Here is a 15,830-nt window from a genome sequence, read left to right on the forward strand (position 1 = left end):
GTTTCAGTGAACTATTTTTGTAAAATACGAGACGCGTTGTCATTTCTGGTTTTCATTTTTTGTATTACATCTCGCGCACGCGCAGAACGTACGCTCAAGACGGCGTCTTTTCGGTGTGTTCGAAGGCACTTTTTGGACCTTGGGGAGCCGACTGATCAGTCTGCTGACGGTCAGCCGTCCGGTTGGTGTGTCAGGGGCTTTAGCTTGATGATCAGACTAAATCACCGTTTTGTCTTACTTCATTTTGCAGTCTGATATTGTGTTCATGTTAGCTGTTTTCTGTTTAGGACCATGGGTTTTGTTTTGTCGTAACCAATCAGTTGTGAGTGACGTAGCCGCCCTGATGATGTCATTTCCAGTCAACATAGAAGCTGGGGTAGCTTTTACTAGCAATTACAGCAGTTAACTTAGCATTTATGACGTTGATTGAAGAAATTAATGTCAATTCAAGAGTCTTGATCTCATCCACACTTGTCACCATTTTTCCTCTGTCACCATTGTTGTGGCTCTGACACAGGGAGATAAGTCCCACCTACAAAAATCTGATTGGCATGATTCTTTTTCCAAATTTTCTGGTTCCAGATTTGGCGCTGTGGAATGAGGCTGAAATATTCTAAATTGGGCAGTCAACGATCTTTAAAGCTGCTTCTACTTTATTAGGTTGTGTTTACAAGTCACACACAACTCAATTAAGTCTGTTTCTGGTTTGGCAGTTGTGAATAGTGCCAAGGTTGCTGAAATAATTATTAAATACATAAGGCAGAGTGTTGTGTTCTGCAGTTGTACCAGATTCAAACTCAAATGTCTCTGCAAAACAGAATAATGGATTTTTCTTCTCCCACAATTAGTTGTGCTGTACTCCAGGGGCATAAATGTGTACAGGCAACAATTGAGCTAGTTGGGAAAGTACTGCAGCACATACATATGTATCTTACATTAAAACAAAAAGTATTGATCTGTATTCTTATAAGCAAGTTATCCGCAGGAGTGCATTGATCAGCTGTAGTGCACATTATTATTTTCCAGCGGACAACACCTGCAGACATTTACACATCAGTGTTTGCCCCTGAATCAAATGGTGATTTTCTTCAAAGATTGCTACCGGTGTTGTTATCAGCGAGGAGACAGCACAGTAATGTGAAAGGAACAGCTCAATCTATCACTTCCTGTGTCCTCTTGTCACCCACGCTGCTCCCTGGTTGTGTAATTATCCTGTCTCGATAGTCCTACACTGTGTCCTCCTCTTCCATCAGCCGCTCATTTACGCTGAAAGTCAGCCGACCAGCTGGGCAATCCATCAGTTATGGACCGGTAATTTGATTTGTGGTTTTGCTGTGTCAGCATCAGTTCTGTGCCACCAATGCTCCATTTGATTTTGATAAATTGATTATATATCGTATATCATGGTCATTGTTTGGATTTTCTGGTGACTTATGAATTAAAAAGTCACTTTGGATACAAGCATCAGCGTCATGCTTAAAATGAAAGTGCAAATTAATTTTCCTGTGTGATGTTACTGCCAGCTGGTCCTGGATACATATAGACTGTAGATCTCTCAGCCTGTCGGTGGTGAATGTCCTGAGGGCTTTAGCATGGGAGCAGATGAAGGCACAGCCATGGCTATTTTTATAAGTAGGGTTTTGTGTTTATATGTGCTGTTAAATGTCTTTGTGAGGATGAGCATTGTGAGCATTGGCATTTTTGGAAAGTAAGGACACTGGCCTCTCTTTACTTCTTCCAAAAGATGTTTGAGATTAAGACTTGGTTTTAGACTAGGGGTCAGTTCACCCACTTTCACTGACTTCTAGTGGTATCTCGCCGTACAGATAGTTTTGGTTTTATTTGCCCAGGTTTTGTGATATCCGTCTCTGAGAGTTCTATCACCGCACCAGTACAGTGGAGGTGAATAGAAATCTGTTTGTCCTGGTTAGAGCATCAAAAATTAAAACAGCGACATGTCATTCCAGAAACAAAGTCTCAGTTACGCTAGATAATTCACCTTGCTGTCTTTGACATTGTCTAAGAAAACTGTTCACTGCAAGGACTGTACCCAAGACACTGATTCTGGTAAAATGTTTTCTACAGTTTTCTCTGTGAGCATCACAAATTAAATCTCATTTTCCTTCATTGTATTGGGTGGGTGGCAACAGAAATCTCAGAAACAGATTCTGGACAAATGAAACCAAAGTTACCTGCATAGCTACTGAGAAAATATGTGTTTTGTAATTTTGTTGAACTGTCCAAGGTTTGAATTAGGTTTAGGCTAATGCCCCATTTACATTTATGGGATGGATGGTAGTGTTGACGAACTGACCGAAGAGCCGGTTAATTAATCCGACTCGTGTCACTGAACCGGGAGAATCGAGTGCCAAACGTCAATGAACTGACTCACTCCTGTTTTTTTCTTTTACCTCATTCGTGCCGTTGTGTGTAGTTGGTATTCTTCTGCTACTGTGTGTGTAGTAATCTAGCTCATTAGCGCCTCCACTGGAGTGGTGGTGGTAGAATCAATCAGGAAATGAGCTACCTAGACCGCGCACCAGGCTACTGAACGAGACCGAGTGTAACCGTGCAACCGGCCGCTCGAGTTTAATGTAATCAAGCGGTGTCTTGGTTCTCGGCAAGTTTAAGATATTAACCAAGCCTTATTTCTGGTGCATCTTAGATGATTGTGTTCATGGCAATTCACGCATTATCAATGTACATCACAATAAGTACATCACATACAAATACACGTCATGTTATCTTGGTAGTTATGTTAAGTTAAATGTTAGAGAAGTGAATGTTGCTACATGGTAGGTAGGCTGTCACGAGGAGACCGCGCACCAGGCTACTGAGCGAGACCGTAAGGACCGTAACCGAGGGTACTGCATGAGTCTGTATTCAAACGGGTGTCTAGGTTCTCTGCAAGTTTGAGTTATCAACCGATCCCAGAAGCCTTTGTTTCTCGTGCATCTTAGATGATTGTGTACATAGAAATTAATTGGCTACATTATCGATGGATATCACATACAAATACACGTCATGTTATCTTAGTAGTTATGTTAAGTTAAATGTTTGTTACATGGTAGGTAGGCTGTCACCAGGAGACCGCGCACCAGGCTACTGAACGAGACCGTAACCGTGCCTAATGCATGAGTCTATGTAATCAAACAGGTGTCTAGGTTCTCGGCAAGTTTGATTTATCAACCGATCCCAGAAGCCTTATGTCTTGTGCATTTTAGAATTGTGTTCATGGAAATTCATAGGCTACATTACCAAGGGGAAAGTATTATATCACATACAAATACACGTAATGTTATCTTGGTAGTTAAGTTAAATGTTAGAAGTGAATGTTGCTACATGGTAGTTAGACTGTCACGATGAGACCGCGCACCAGGCTACTGAATGTAACCGTGGCCAGTGCATGAGTCTAGTGTCGGTCAGTATGAGTGTGTAAATAGTATGTCGAGACCGAATGTAACCGCAACCGCTCGAGTCTGGCGGTGAAAGTAAAGTTTGCTGTTGACGTGAGCCCTATTTACAAGTTGGAAACTTGTTCCTAAAAGCAGATTTACATACTGTGTGAGCAGCAAGGCTTTGCAAATATTGTTCATATTTGTATTGTACTGTAGGAAACATGAATAAATAATCAAATGTTCAAGTGTGTGTGTGTGTGTGTATATGAGTGAGCACACATCCATAATGAATGTTACCTGTATTATGAAAATAAATCTGATTATGCTCTCAGTATTTTTCTGTGCAGCTGACACAGATTTGTATGAGTCATTTCTAATGGGACTGCAGGAAGCTGCTTGAATTGGCTGTATTACAAAGATGCAGGAAACTGGTCTGCTTTAATATGGAAACACATAAGGACAATAAAGTGCTGCCCACATGGCTTTCCATCTCTATTGAACTGTCTCTCGCTGCTCTTCTCTTTCTTATAAAATCGTGAAAAGGGTCTGAATGCGCTCGCATGATCACTATAGTCCCGCCCTCTCCGTTTAACCTTAGTACTTACACATCAACACCACGCAGTGTCTCTAGGTCCTCTTTTTGCACATACAATTACACTTTCACAGCTTTAAATAATTACGGTGTTGCCCTGTTTCTCCTCTTCTTTTTGTCTGTGCTGACGGCTGTGATTTTGTAGCCCGCACACTAGATGTCTGTTTTGTCGCTCGCTCCCTCACTCATAGACTATATTTCCTGCACCCCTGTTTACACTGGATCTGCAGGCACTGCCTTTTGTCTTCATGGAGCGACTCCCTGCTGGCACGGTGCCTAGAACAACTCTCTAATCTAATAAACAGCATAATCAGGCCACTACTCCTGCCGCGGTGTTTCACCCATGTGTGATCCCCAGAGGCAAAGTGAGTGGGAGGGTTATAGCCTAATGGGGACCGGCTTTTATAGGCCTTGATCTCCCCGTGTGTTAACCTGTTGTATATTACATATACATTACATCAGCTAGCTGTTGTGTGCATGCATGTTTGCAAGTCTGGCTTTAGAGCATCTTCTGCGTGTGGACAGTCAAGTATGAAGGCTGAGTCAAGAATGTAGCATTGAAGTCATTCTCTCAGGCAGCGTCAATGTGGCTCAGCGTGCAGGAGCTTCAGATCTGGTGGGGAGGGGGAGGTGGAGGTGGAGGTTTGGGGTGCATCGCTCGGGTCTTCTCCACTTCGGTCCACTAAAAGAAAAAGCCAGACCAAAGCGCTCGTCTCTCTGCAGGAGATACAGCATCTCTGTGTGGAGGTGGCGCACATTACTGGTGCTCTCGGAGCTTATTCTGATTCCTGCTTGTCGTTGTCCTCCTCCTCTGCCTCCTGCTGCTGCCGCCTCTTTTCTCTCTGCTTCCAATAGTCTGTTGTTCCACAATGTACCTCATTGCCATACCAACACCAAACTTTTATTTATTGATCCCATCTGAAGAGTTTTACTCCACACCAAGAAAATGACACCCACCATGTTGGCTGTTGTCATGATAGGTGGGCACTAAAGATAAACCCTCAGATTGGGAATAATGAGAAGAAAAAAAAAAAAAAAAACGTTTTATTTTCCAAATGTTTAGTTATGATGAATAAAACAATCCAGTTTTATTGGATTAAATCAAGTCTGAGTGGGTTTAGATAGTATCAGCGTGATCACAGTGGCTCTGCATTCCTCTCACTTAGTTTTGCGTCAATTGCCTCACCATCTCTTGCTGTCCTCTCAAACGTTTTTCTCACGAAATGGTTCCTCTCCCGCTGTTTTCTGCCCGTTTTCCAACATTTCTTCTCTGCCTCTCCACTTCTGTGTCAGCACATTACATGTTAACTCTCCACAGAATGGAGTTGGACATATACATTTGGAAAAACTTGGTTTTAATAACTTGAAATGTCATCACAAAGCAAAGGCGGTGTAATTCCGGCCTTGCTCTTTTTATTTTTTTTGCTTCTGATTTATTGTGATTTTAATTATACTTTTTTGTGGTGGTGCTGCTATGTGTTCTTTTTAGGGCTCGATGCATTATACTCTGCTGTTAAGTGTGATCTGTGTTTCTGGATTTTAATACACATTTAAAAAATACGGGCAAAAAGCACTATTCAGACTCTCCACAGAGCCTCTGTAGAACCACACAGAGACTTCCAATGCTGTGTTATGGTACAGTCATGTTACCAGCACAGATGTCAATACCAATTAGCTGTAGATTAGCATGTCACTAATGTAGGTAGCCATCATGGATGTATTAAATAGTTAAAGAGGATCCACTGTTAAATACATGCATGACAATACATTACATCTATTGAAAATTGCATCCCCAACTTATATGATGATTTCTCCTGCTTCCTGCACTCTGCACTGCTGGACTAATGCATGCACATTAGTGTCTTTGTCTAGGTCTAGACGAACCTGGCTGACTGCCCGCACACATGTATGGGATGAAAATAATATCTTAATACAACTCTTTGCAGGTTTTATATACGTATTAATTGGACCTACTGGTTTAAAGATTGTTTTCTTGGTTTTGAGCTTTTGTTAAAGGCAATGCATGGCTTTAAGTCTTCTGGATCCCAGAACATCATGCACACTATTCACTGCATTCAAATGGATCGCCACTTTTTTTTGTGATCATTTTTTAAATTTTTTTAATTAGCACCTTCAGACATACAAAACAATCTCCACAATATGTGACAGATATGTTGTTTTATTCCAAAACTCATGCACCTGTTCGCACTCCCAGACCATATGCAGGAAAGTTCCAATTTGTTCAGGTTGACAGAAAGTACAATAGGGAGTGGGAATGACTTTAGAGATGTATCTCTTCTGAGGAGTCCAATATGTCCTATGACATATATTGAAGTGGATTTATTGGTGATTTGTTTTTTTTGGAACAGTGGAAAATGTTGTCTCAAACTGTTTCCCAATGAATTGCGTTCCCCTGCAGGGCTCAGCTCTCTTTCCCATTTATTTACTATTGGGAGTTCTCCTATGGATACTTGCATCAGTTTAGCATAAATCCTGGACACTAATCCTCTCACAGGAAAATTAGCAAACCATATAACTGGGTGCGCCGCAAGACTGTTTCCCCATGGTATTCTCAGGTCTTCAAAACTCAACATACCTTTCTCATTGAATAGCTGGTCTAAAATATAAATACCTCTGTCACTCCACTGCTTACAAGCAAAGGGTTTGTTACCAGACTTTAAGTGTGTATTGAACTATATTGGGGTGTTTAAATGCCACTTATTGGTGTAGCGTAGTTGCTCCTCCACCTGTTTAAAGTTGGTCATTGTGTTGGTGATTATAGGGCCATAGGCTAGCATACACTTTTTTGGACACACACCTGCAAAGGCAAGGTCTTGCAGTCTTAGATTTCCAGTGAGGTTTTTTTTCCGAGACCCAGTTCTCCATGGAACTGTAGATGAGGGATCCATCCACACTCTGAGGGCCCGTAGCTGAAAGACTCTGTGGTACACTTTAAGGTTGGGGAGGGCCAGGCCTCCCGTGTTTGTGGTACGTTGCAGGGTAGAGTATTTTAGCCTAGGTTTATTATTCCAAATATACTGCCGAATTAAGGTATCAAGTTTCTTCCAGAAAGTTATTGATGGTGGTAAGGGGATCATTGTATTTAAGAAATCCACACAAGGAACTATGTTCATTTTAACAACAGCAATCCTGGACCGTACTGATGCTGGCAACGCAGACCAATTGGCCAGATCCCTTTGAACACTACTATATAATAGCTAATATAGTTTCATAGTTGTCCTGTACAACTCACTATAGCAATGTGTGTATCGTGATGCCCAAATATGTAATTTTGGTTTGGGTTGGTATTGTAACACTAATAGCTGATGTCACATGCCTGTTGTTCAATAAAAGAAGATTCGATTTATTCCAGTTAATTTTATAGCCAGAGATTGAGCCCAATTCATTGAAGATCTTAAGAATTTTTGGAATAGAGTCCTCAAGATCAGAGATGTACAACAAAATATCATCTGCAAATAACGATATTGAGCTGCTATTGGATTTAATCTGGACATTACAGATTGTATTTTGCCTTATGGCTTGGGCTAACGGTCACTTGTTTTAAACAAACAAGACTTGAGGGATTTTTGCTTTTGGGTCAGTGAGGATTTTTAAAAGAACACTTTAGAGTATTGGAGGTGGCTTGAGATCAGAGGTTGCCTGTTGTTGAGAAGGTGAAATAAATACAATCCTAATCCTTTGATACACACAACTAGGAAAGTACCCGTTATATTAATTATAAGATTCTGTAGTTGTGCTACATTCTTTAATCAAGGGCTGCAACGATTATTTTCATTGTTGAGTAATTCGCAGATTATTTTCTCAATTGGGAAATATTTTGGATGAGAATAAGGATACCATTTCAGCCAGAAGAACAAGAAAACTACACTCCCTCTCTACAGCGTTTGCGAGAAGCAAATGGATCTCTAATGGGGAAGTGAATTAGTTTGACAGAGGCTAGACGAATGAGATGACGCCACATGAGATCACTGCTAATGTAGGGTAATGGCTGATATGTGATTAGAATTGAGCATGTATATCAGAATGAATCATTGGCTAGACGCTGGAAAGTTTGAGAAGCTGTAACTTTTTTAAGATGAACCAGTTGAAATGTAAAGTTACATTTTTTTACTCTATTTTTGCTACAGACAGGCTAGATATGTTTTTTGTGATCATGTAAAATATGTAAAAAAAAAAAAAAAAAAGGTTTAAGTTACAAATGGAAAAGCTACATATTTTTATTTCCAACCTTTTGTAAATAACAATATGCCTTATTTGCTGAACAATTTTAGACCTTGCTAATGTAAATATACAATTTTGCAGCAGCAGAAAACGTTGCAAATTTTGTTGTCATCTAGTGGTACTCCTTATATTCAAAGACCTGTAGTCGTTTTAAAAGCATATTCCACTCTTGTGCTTTTTCTTTGATGCTGAGGTATCCTCTTGCTTATATTTGCTTCCCATGTTGTAGGCTACATTTAATATTGGACATTTGATACTGTGTTGTCTGGCACAGAAACTTCCTGTTAAACCAAATGTTGTTTTTACGCTTGCTTTTTGTTCAAAATACATGAATAAGATATAACGTGTAAATTAGTGAGCTTTAGAGGTGCTGGTCGGTGGACTATGCTACCTTTGGACAGAGCCAGGCTAGCTGTTTCCCCAGTCTTTATGCTAAGCTAAGCTAACCACCTCTTAGATGTAGCTTCATATTTAATGGAAAGATATGAAAGAGATATCAATCTTTTCAAGTAAATTAGCATATTACCCAAAATATTCCTTTATGCTTAAATGTTTGTATGTATCTGTATGCTGATGTATGAGTGTGCAGGCTGGAGTATTTAAAAGTCAATGTTTTCTCTGGCCCTATGTCCTAATTCAATAATAACTTGCTAATCACTCGACTTGTGGTTCTAATTACAAGTGTCATTAAGTGCTCCTTGTTTCTAATCAGTTGATGGGTGGACGGGTGGGGAGAGTGTGACCTGTGTTACAGTCGTACATTACATTTTTTATTGAAGTTTATTTTTATTAGTTCAGTGAACATGTTCATTATTTTATCTTACAGCTGTTTGAAATAATTCCTAAACGTATGTGTGTTTGTCCAGGGGAAGGAGACGACAGAGGAGGAGGATGAAGTCGCTGTGGGGATGGACAAAGGCTTTATGGATGAATTCTTTGAACAGGTTTGTTTCTCTCACAGTCCTGGTATTTCCTTCTTTTTATTTTCTCGTATCACATATTAAATAGATAGCTGTCCCGTAGGTTCTATATTGTACTGATGATTGTTATATAATAGAATACACTACAAAACAATTACATTACACAGTACAACATGATACACTACAATTTTGTTTATCAATTTTAATATAATTACTATACATTACAATACAAATCTATATGTTTGGGGATCCTACAGTGATTATGAGTCCATCAGGATGTGTCAGGCAGATACATATAATTAGCTTCTAGGATAACTGCCAGCTTCTCTTCTGGGGTTAACATTGGGAAGTTTGGTATTTTCTTTGCTATTTCCTCAAAGTGTAACACTCTTAGTGAAGAGACCTTCTCACAGTGGAGGAGGAAGTACATCTCTGTCTCAGTACAGTACCTTCCCTTTCACACACTTAACGGGTTGATAGTAGGCTAATAACTTGTCATCTTAAATTAAAGTCCAGGTCACACTACAATCTGCCTAGGTATTAATTCTCTCCTGATGTTGAATATAAACATGTTGGTTTTTCAGAGGCCTGAAATCAATTTCTTCTCTGAGGAGTGTTGAAATGATTTATAACGTTTGATGTTGTAGCTGGTGTGGCATGTATCATCATGTATTTCATTTAATTTGAAACAGCCTTTATTGATTCAACAACACAACAAGGCTCTTCTTGTCCAGCTCTGAATAACAACATTGGTGATATCATTTATTTATTTCCAGTTCCTCCTCTTGTGCATGACAGATACTACTATGCACCAAGCCAGCATCTTTACATGCATTTGGGAGTGTAATTCCCTATACACGCTAAGCACATTTGCTGGGCACAAACTGAACATTGTCATGGCTCTCAGAGAGGGGGGGCGGGGGCTCTGTTTTTAATGGGCCTGCTACATACTGTACATCTTCCATATTGAGTGGTTTAAAAAGCAGGATAATTTGACTCAAATAAGAATGGGGTTGAGGGAGACTTCCTCTTTATAATCCATATTTATTATCATCTATCATGTCTGTCTTCATCTGTCACTGCCATATATCTTGTATCTTATGTGGCAGTCTGTATCTGTCAATTTATGAAAATGTTGACTGGCTTTAACTTTGAAGTATTTAAATCACCATTGCAAATGCTGCTACAAAGGTATAGAGTGAGGTGGGATGCCATTTAGCTGCATTTGTGAGTTATGAAAGAGGTCGGACAATCAGCACTTTGATATGCGAGTTTTCAAAGCAACAAGAGACAACAAACCTATCACCCAGAGAATCATCTGGGACCGAGCTGCAGGTGCATCAATCAAAATCCCTGTGTAGATATTAAATATATTAAGGAGAACGGTCTCAGTAACAATATAAATATATGGGAAATACAGACAAAACGCATCAACAATGAGAAGCATGCAGCCGTCACATGTAACAAACCAACATGGCATATGATGGACACATTGTATATAGCATAGGGGACAATTACTGCTAAATGCAGGTACATTTTAAACGTTTCATATACCTTTAATCGTATGACCACATCTAGGCGCTTGCCTGGCGGTGCTTGTATTTGGTTTCCGGAGTGTGTGGCCAATCCATCTCCATCTTCTTCTCTTGATCTTTTCTTCCAATAGTTGTTGGCCTGTTCTCTTCCAGAGGTCATTGTTGCTGATGGTATCTGGCCTCAGGCAGCTGTTGATAAATGTTTGTACTTTCGTCATTGTGTTCTTGGTTGTCCTCTACGGCTCTGATCCGCAGAGTAGTATATGCTTATTTTTCAAGCTAAAGAGTCTGAGCTTTGTCCACTCGCTGATTTCTTTGGAGCTCCAAATGTTTCTCAGCTGGATAAATGAAGCCGATTCTGGCTCTGACGTCTGTATCATGCCGCCCTGCTTGTCAATGACGCTGCCTAAGTAAGTGAAGGCTTCTACTTCCTCAAGTGCTCTTCCCTCCAGGGTCACTGGGTCTTCATAGACAAACAGAGCAACCCAAATGTCCTTATCCAAAGAAGTTCCTCCAGTGCAGCTGGGAGATTGAATCCCTCCAATGTGGGCTTGATCTACCTGTAAGTCTCGTCCAAGTTGGTCATCCTTTGAAAGCCTCCAAAGGGAGATGACCAGAAGCATCGTTATTAGGTGCCCAAACTACCTGAACTGGCTTCTTTCAATGTTAACTAAATGAATTAGACAGGGTGTAATATAGTCCCACGTTGCTAAAGACCTTAGGTATCCATTTAAAGCTTTAGTACGTAACTTTTTTTATAATAATGAACGTCCGTTCAATTCAAGCCATTGCCAAATGAGTTGATACAAAGCTAATTAAGACTATCAGCTCCACAAAACTCTCTCTGTATTTCTCAGTATGGCTATGTTCAGAAAATGGTGTCATCCAGCGACTTTTGTGCGCAGAAGCTTGAGTGAAGATAATTACCTCTTCTAAAGAGTCCATGTTTTTTAATCCTACGTGTCTTCCTTGGCAACAAGCAACTGTGTGGAGGAGGGGTGGGGGTGGGGCACGATCATAGAAGGATTGTGTCATGTGGATGCACTGACAGTGTTGTTGTCATTACTTCGAATTCCTCATGGGGGAGACAGAAACTACACACTATACCTTTTTTTTGTAATGGAGAGATAAGCATTCTGTCAGATTTAAAGGTGATGATCTTCATCTTGACAGCATCACACTGAGCTGCAATCTTTTTCATAGTACATCAGAGGTCAAAGTCTAATAAAACCAAAAGGACAACATCATCTGCAAATAGAAGAGATGCCACCCTAATATCTCCAGACCCCTGCTGCACCTTTATATGATGTCTATTAATTAAGAAAAAGCAGAGATGACAAAGCACATCCATGACAAGTTCAATGCCACCATTGTATTTGCCTGACTTCATGTTTAAAATGTGTATGAGAAAGAATGTCTCCCAGTGTCCTCTGCAACCCATATTCTAGCAACACAATTTAAAAAAAGAAGTAACAATGTTTTTCTGTCTGTACCCAGGACTTACTCCCCTGTGTTTGAGGTTTGACAATCATTACAGGAGAAATACATGGTATAACTTCAAAATAACTGCTAAAACACTGTAATTGTGATGTTTTAGCTCTGAGGGAACTCTGTCTGCAGTCATATATCTCCTCTCATTTCTGTTCTGCCGCTGCTTGTTGCCACTGATAGACTGTCTGTATCCATCCTAGATACTGAAACGTACGTCTCTTTATCTGTCAGGAATTTCAGTCTGTTACATCTGTCTCAAGTGAGAAGGCAAAGAAAGAGGAGATTGAGTGAAATGTGGAGACAGCAGGCAACAGAGAACAGTTTGAGACTGAGCAAGAGATTTTGAAAGGAGAGTATATGTAGAGTGATGTGGAAAATTTAGACACCAAACCAGAGAGGTGGAACATGTACATGTGACAGAGGGGGGTGTAGACAGTGAAGGAGCCGAGGGAGAGAAGGAGTAATCAGGCTTTCACCCTGACTGGGTGCGAGACAGACCACAGCTGCCTTTTGTCCCTCACTCACACCATATACATGACCCTCAGAGTGTTGATATTGATTTAATATTGTGTTTGTGGCATTTGTTTGTGCATGTGGCTGTGTATTTAAGTATCATGTACTACACTGTGCAGCGTACATAGAGGGGAAAAAAGTATTTGATCCCCTGCTGATTTTGTACGTTTGCCCACTGACAAAGAAATGATCAGTCTATAATTTTAATGGTAGGTTCATTTGAACAGTGAGAGACAGAATAACAACAAAAAAATCCAGACAAACGCATGTCAAACAAGTTATGAATTGATTTGCATTTTAATGAGGGAAATAAGTATTTGACCCCTCTGCAAAACATGACTTAGGACTTGGTGGCAAAACCCTTGTTGGCAATCACAGAGGTCAGACGTTTGTTGTAGTTGGCCACCAGGTTTGCATCTCACACATCTCAGGAGGGATTTTGTCCCACTCCTGTTTGCAGATGTTCTCCAAGTCATTAAGGTTTCGAGGCTGACGTTTGGCAACTCGAACCTTCAGCTCCCTCCACAGATTTTCTATGGGATTAAGGTCTGGAGACTGGCTAGACCACTCCAGGACCTTAATGTGCTTCTTCTTGAGCCACTCCTTTGTTGCCTTGGCTGTGTGTTTTGGGTCATTTTCAATGCCCTGGCTGAGGGAAGGAGAAAAACACTCCCAAAACATAATGTTTCCACCTCCATGTTTGACGATGGGGATGGTGTTCTTGGGGTCATAGGCAGCATTCTTTCTCCCGACAAACATGGCAAGTTGAGTTGATGCCAAAGAGCTCGATTTTGGTCTCATCTGACCACAACACTTTCACCCAGTTTTCCTCTGAACCATTTGGATGTTCATTGGCAAACCTCAGACAGACTTGTACATGTGCTTTCTTGAGCAGGGGGACCTTGCGGGCGCTGCAGGATTGCTCCTAATCTCAGTTTATTACCTGTAGAAAAGACAACTGGGAGCCAGAAATCTTTCTGATTGAGAGGGGTCAAATACTTATTTCCCTCATTAAAATGCAAATCAATTCATAACTTGTTTGACATGCGTTTGTCTGGATTTTTTTGTTGTTATTCTGTCTCTCACTGTTCAAATGAACCTACCATTAAAATTATAGACTGATCATTTCTTGAGCAAACGTACAAAATCAGCAGGGGATCAAATACTTTTTTCTCTCACTGTATCTGGATCTATGTGTGGGTGTGGATATAATTGCCTATATTGCAATTTAAGGATAAGGGTGCATTTTATAATTTTCAAAATATTCAACAAAGAAACCAGAAACAATAATAAATGTATCCTTTTAACAAGATCAAGAACTTTATAGCTTATGCCTCGATGCTATTGAATTACAATGTCATCCAAAACCTCTCAGATCCCAAGTAGAAAGGGAATCTAAGAGGAGAGAGAAAACTAGCAAATCTTTCAACAAAATCCTGAAATATTCTGGTATACACAGTACATGATCAAAAATTGTAATGGTTGTTTAATTTTGACTTTTTAAGTTAGTTATCTTTGACTATCTAAACATCCTGGGAAAGAAGTACACATAAAGGTCTGAAAATGTGATGTAGGTTGTGGGAATCAGAATTAATTATTTTTAGACTTTTCCTAGTGTCATTTGAAAATGTTGATTGTGCTGCATAGAGCTTTACTACGTATACGGTTGACATATTTCTTCATAATGAACGTGGCCTGTGAAGTTTATTCCCCTCAGCTCGTCAAACTAGCAAAGCAGTATAAAAAAAAAACCTTCTCTGTGATTAAGTTTAAAAAAAGGTTTTCTGGAGTTGTTTAATCACTGCAGATGGTAGCTGTAATGACATCTTTACCTTCTACCATGTTGTTCAACAGCAGGTAGGCTATGACATCTGACTTGGGCCGTTTATAGCCACACTTTTAGTCTGTATGTGTAAGAACGAATCTGTACCATATGTTGTATGTTGACTTCACTTCACAGCTTTGACAGAAGTGTGTGTATGCATGTTTCTGCAGTATGTGATGCTTCGTTGAGGCTCCGATCTTATGCGGTCATGAATTCAGTTATTAACATTTTAGGGTTGCTATAAAAGATTTGTTTACATCAGTATTGAAGTAAAACAGGTTTATGTTAAATTATGATCAATTTAGGAACACTCATTCTTATTTTCTATCTACTTCTATCTACTTAAGCTATTTATACCTCTTAAGTTTATGGTAAAGAAAAAGTATAAATGTGTCCATTACCCATTGATGATTATAATTATGATTATCATTATGTTACAAAGTGCTTTAAAGACAAACAACAACATTCATGCAGTGAGACAAAAAAAGCATTTAAAGAAATTCCTGTAAGAGTTAATGAAAGTGATTAAAAGATTGTTAGCCTTATCTTTATGAATTAGTCAATCTTTGAGATGCATATAAGCACCATTACGTTTGTCAGTACTTCTTACATTGTGCAGCAAGGCTCATTTCATGCCCCCCAAAATCCCTCACCAGATGATGCAAGAATGAAGTGAGCAAAGGCAAGATAGACAAACTGTGGCCTCATGCCCTCCAGTCTTTCTCCTTACCAGATAAGAATTTGACTGACAACAAAAATTAGATGTAGTAGAAGTAGGATCAGGACCAGCTGTGGGATTTGGCTCCTTAACAGGGCATTACAAGATGCCGACAAATGTCTTGATCGATACAAGCATATCAAGTTCATAAAGGAAAGTTATAAAATCAGTGTGTGTTTGTGTGTCTGTTTATTTGTTTCTGCATGTCTGAAATTGTTTTTTTTTTCACACCAATACAATTTGCCTAATGTCTTATGAGACCTGAGCGACGCACCATGACTCACTAACACATGGTCTCTAAACTGAGATAGCTTAAAGTGGTTTCATCTTCCGCTCACTTACCGTCTCTGCCACTTCTTCCTCCCTGCGTTCCTGTCTCACTTAACTTTGTCATCTCTCCCCACCTGTCTGTCTTACATGTATTCAACTCTGTACTCACCCAGTGTGCCTTCTGGTCTTTCCATAGTGGTCTTCCAGAGCCAATTATGTTTTTATTAAAAAAGACGGATCCAATCAGCAGCTAATTAAAGAGATAATGGGAGAATAATGAACAAGGCTGAGGGCTCAAGAATGTATGGATGGAGAAATGAAGGGAA

General features: G+C 39.8%; 1 protein-coding gene across 5 annotated transcripts in view; it reads left to right on the forward strand.

Annotated features, from left to right (window-relative positions):
• The window catches only part of LOC116047681 (syntaxin-1A-like), a 59,842-nt gene that overhangs the window by 8,821 nt on the left and 35,191 nt on the right, over positions 1 to 15,830 (forward strand). For all 5 annotated transcript variants that reach the window (XM_031296600.2, XM_031296599.2, XM_036001291.1 and 2 more), the window contains exon 2: positions 9,099 to 9,176. In XM_031296600.2, coding sequence (XP_031152460.1) covers positions 9,099 to 9,176 — 78 coding nt within the window. The remainder of the gene's footprint in view (positions 1 to 9,098; positions 9,177 to 15,830) is intronic.

This window comes from Sander lucioperca, chromosome 5 (assembly GCF_008315115.2).
Source record: "Sander lucioperca isolate FBNREF2018 chromosome 5, SLUC_FBN_1.2, whole genome shotgun sequence".
Classification (NCBI taxonomy): domain Eukaryota; kingdom Metazoa; phylum Chordata; class Actinopteri; order Perciformes; family Percidae; genus Sander; species Sander lucioperca.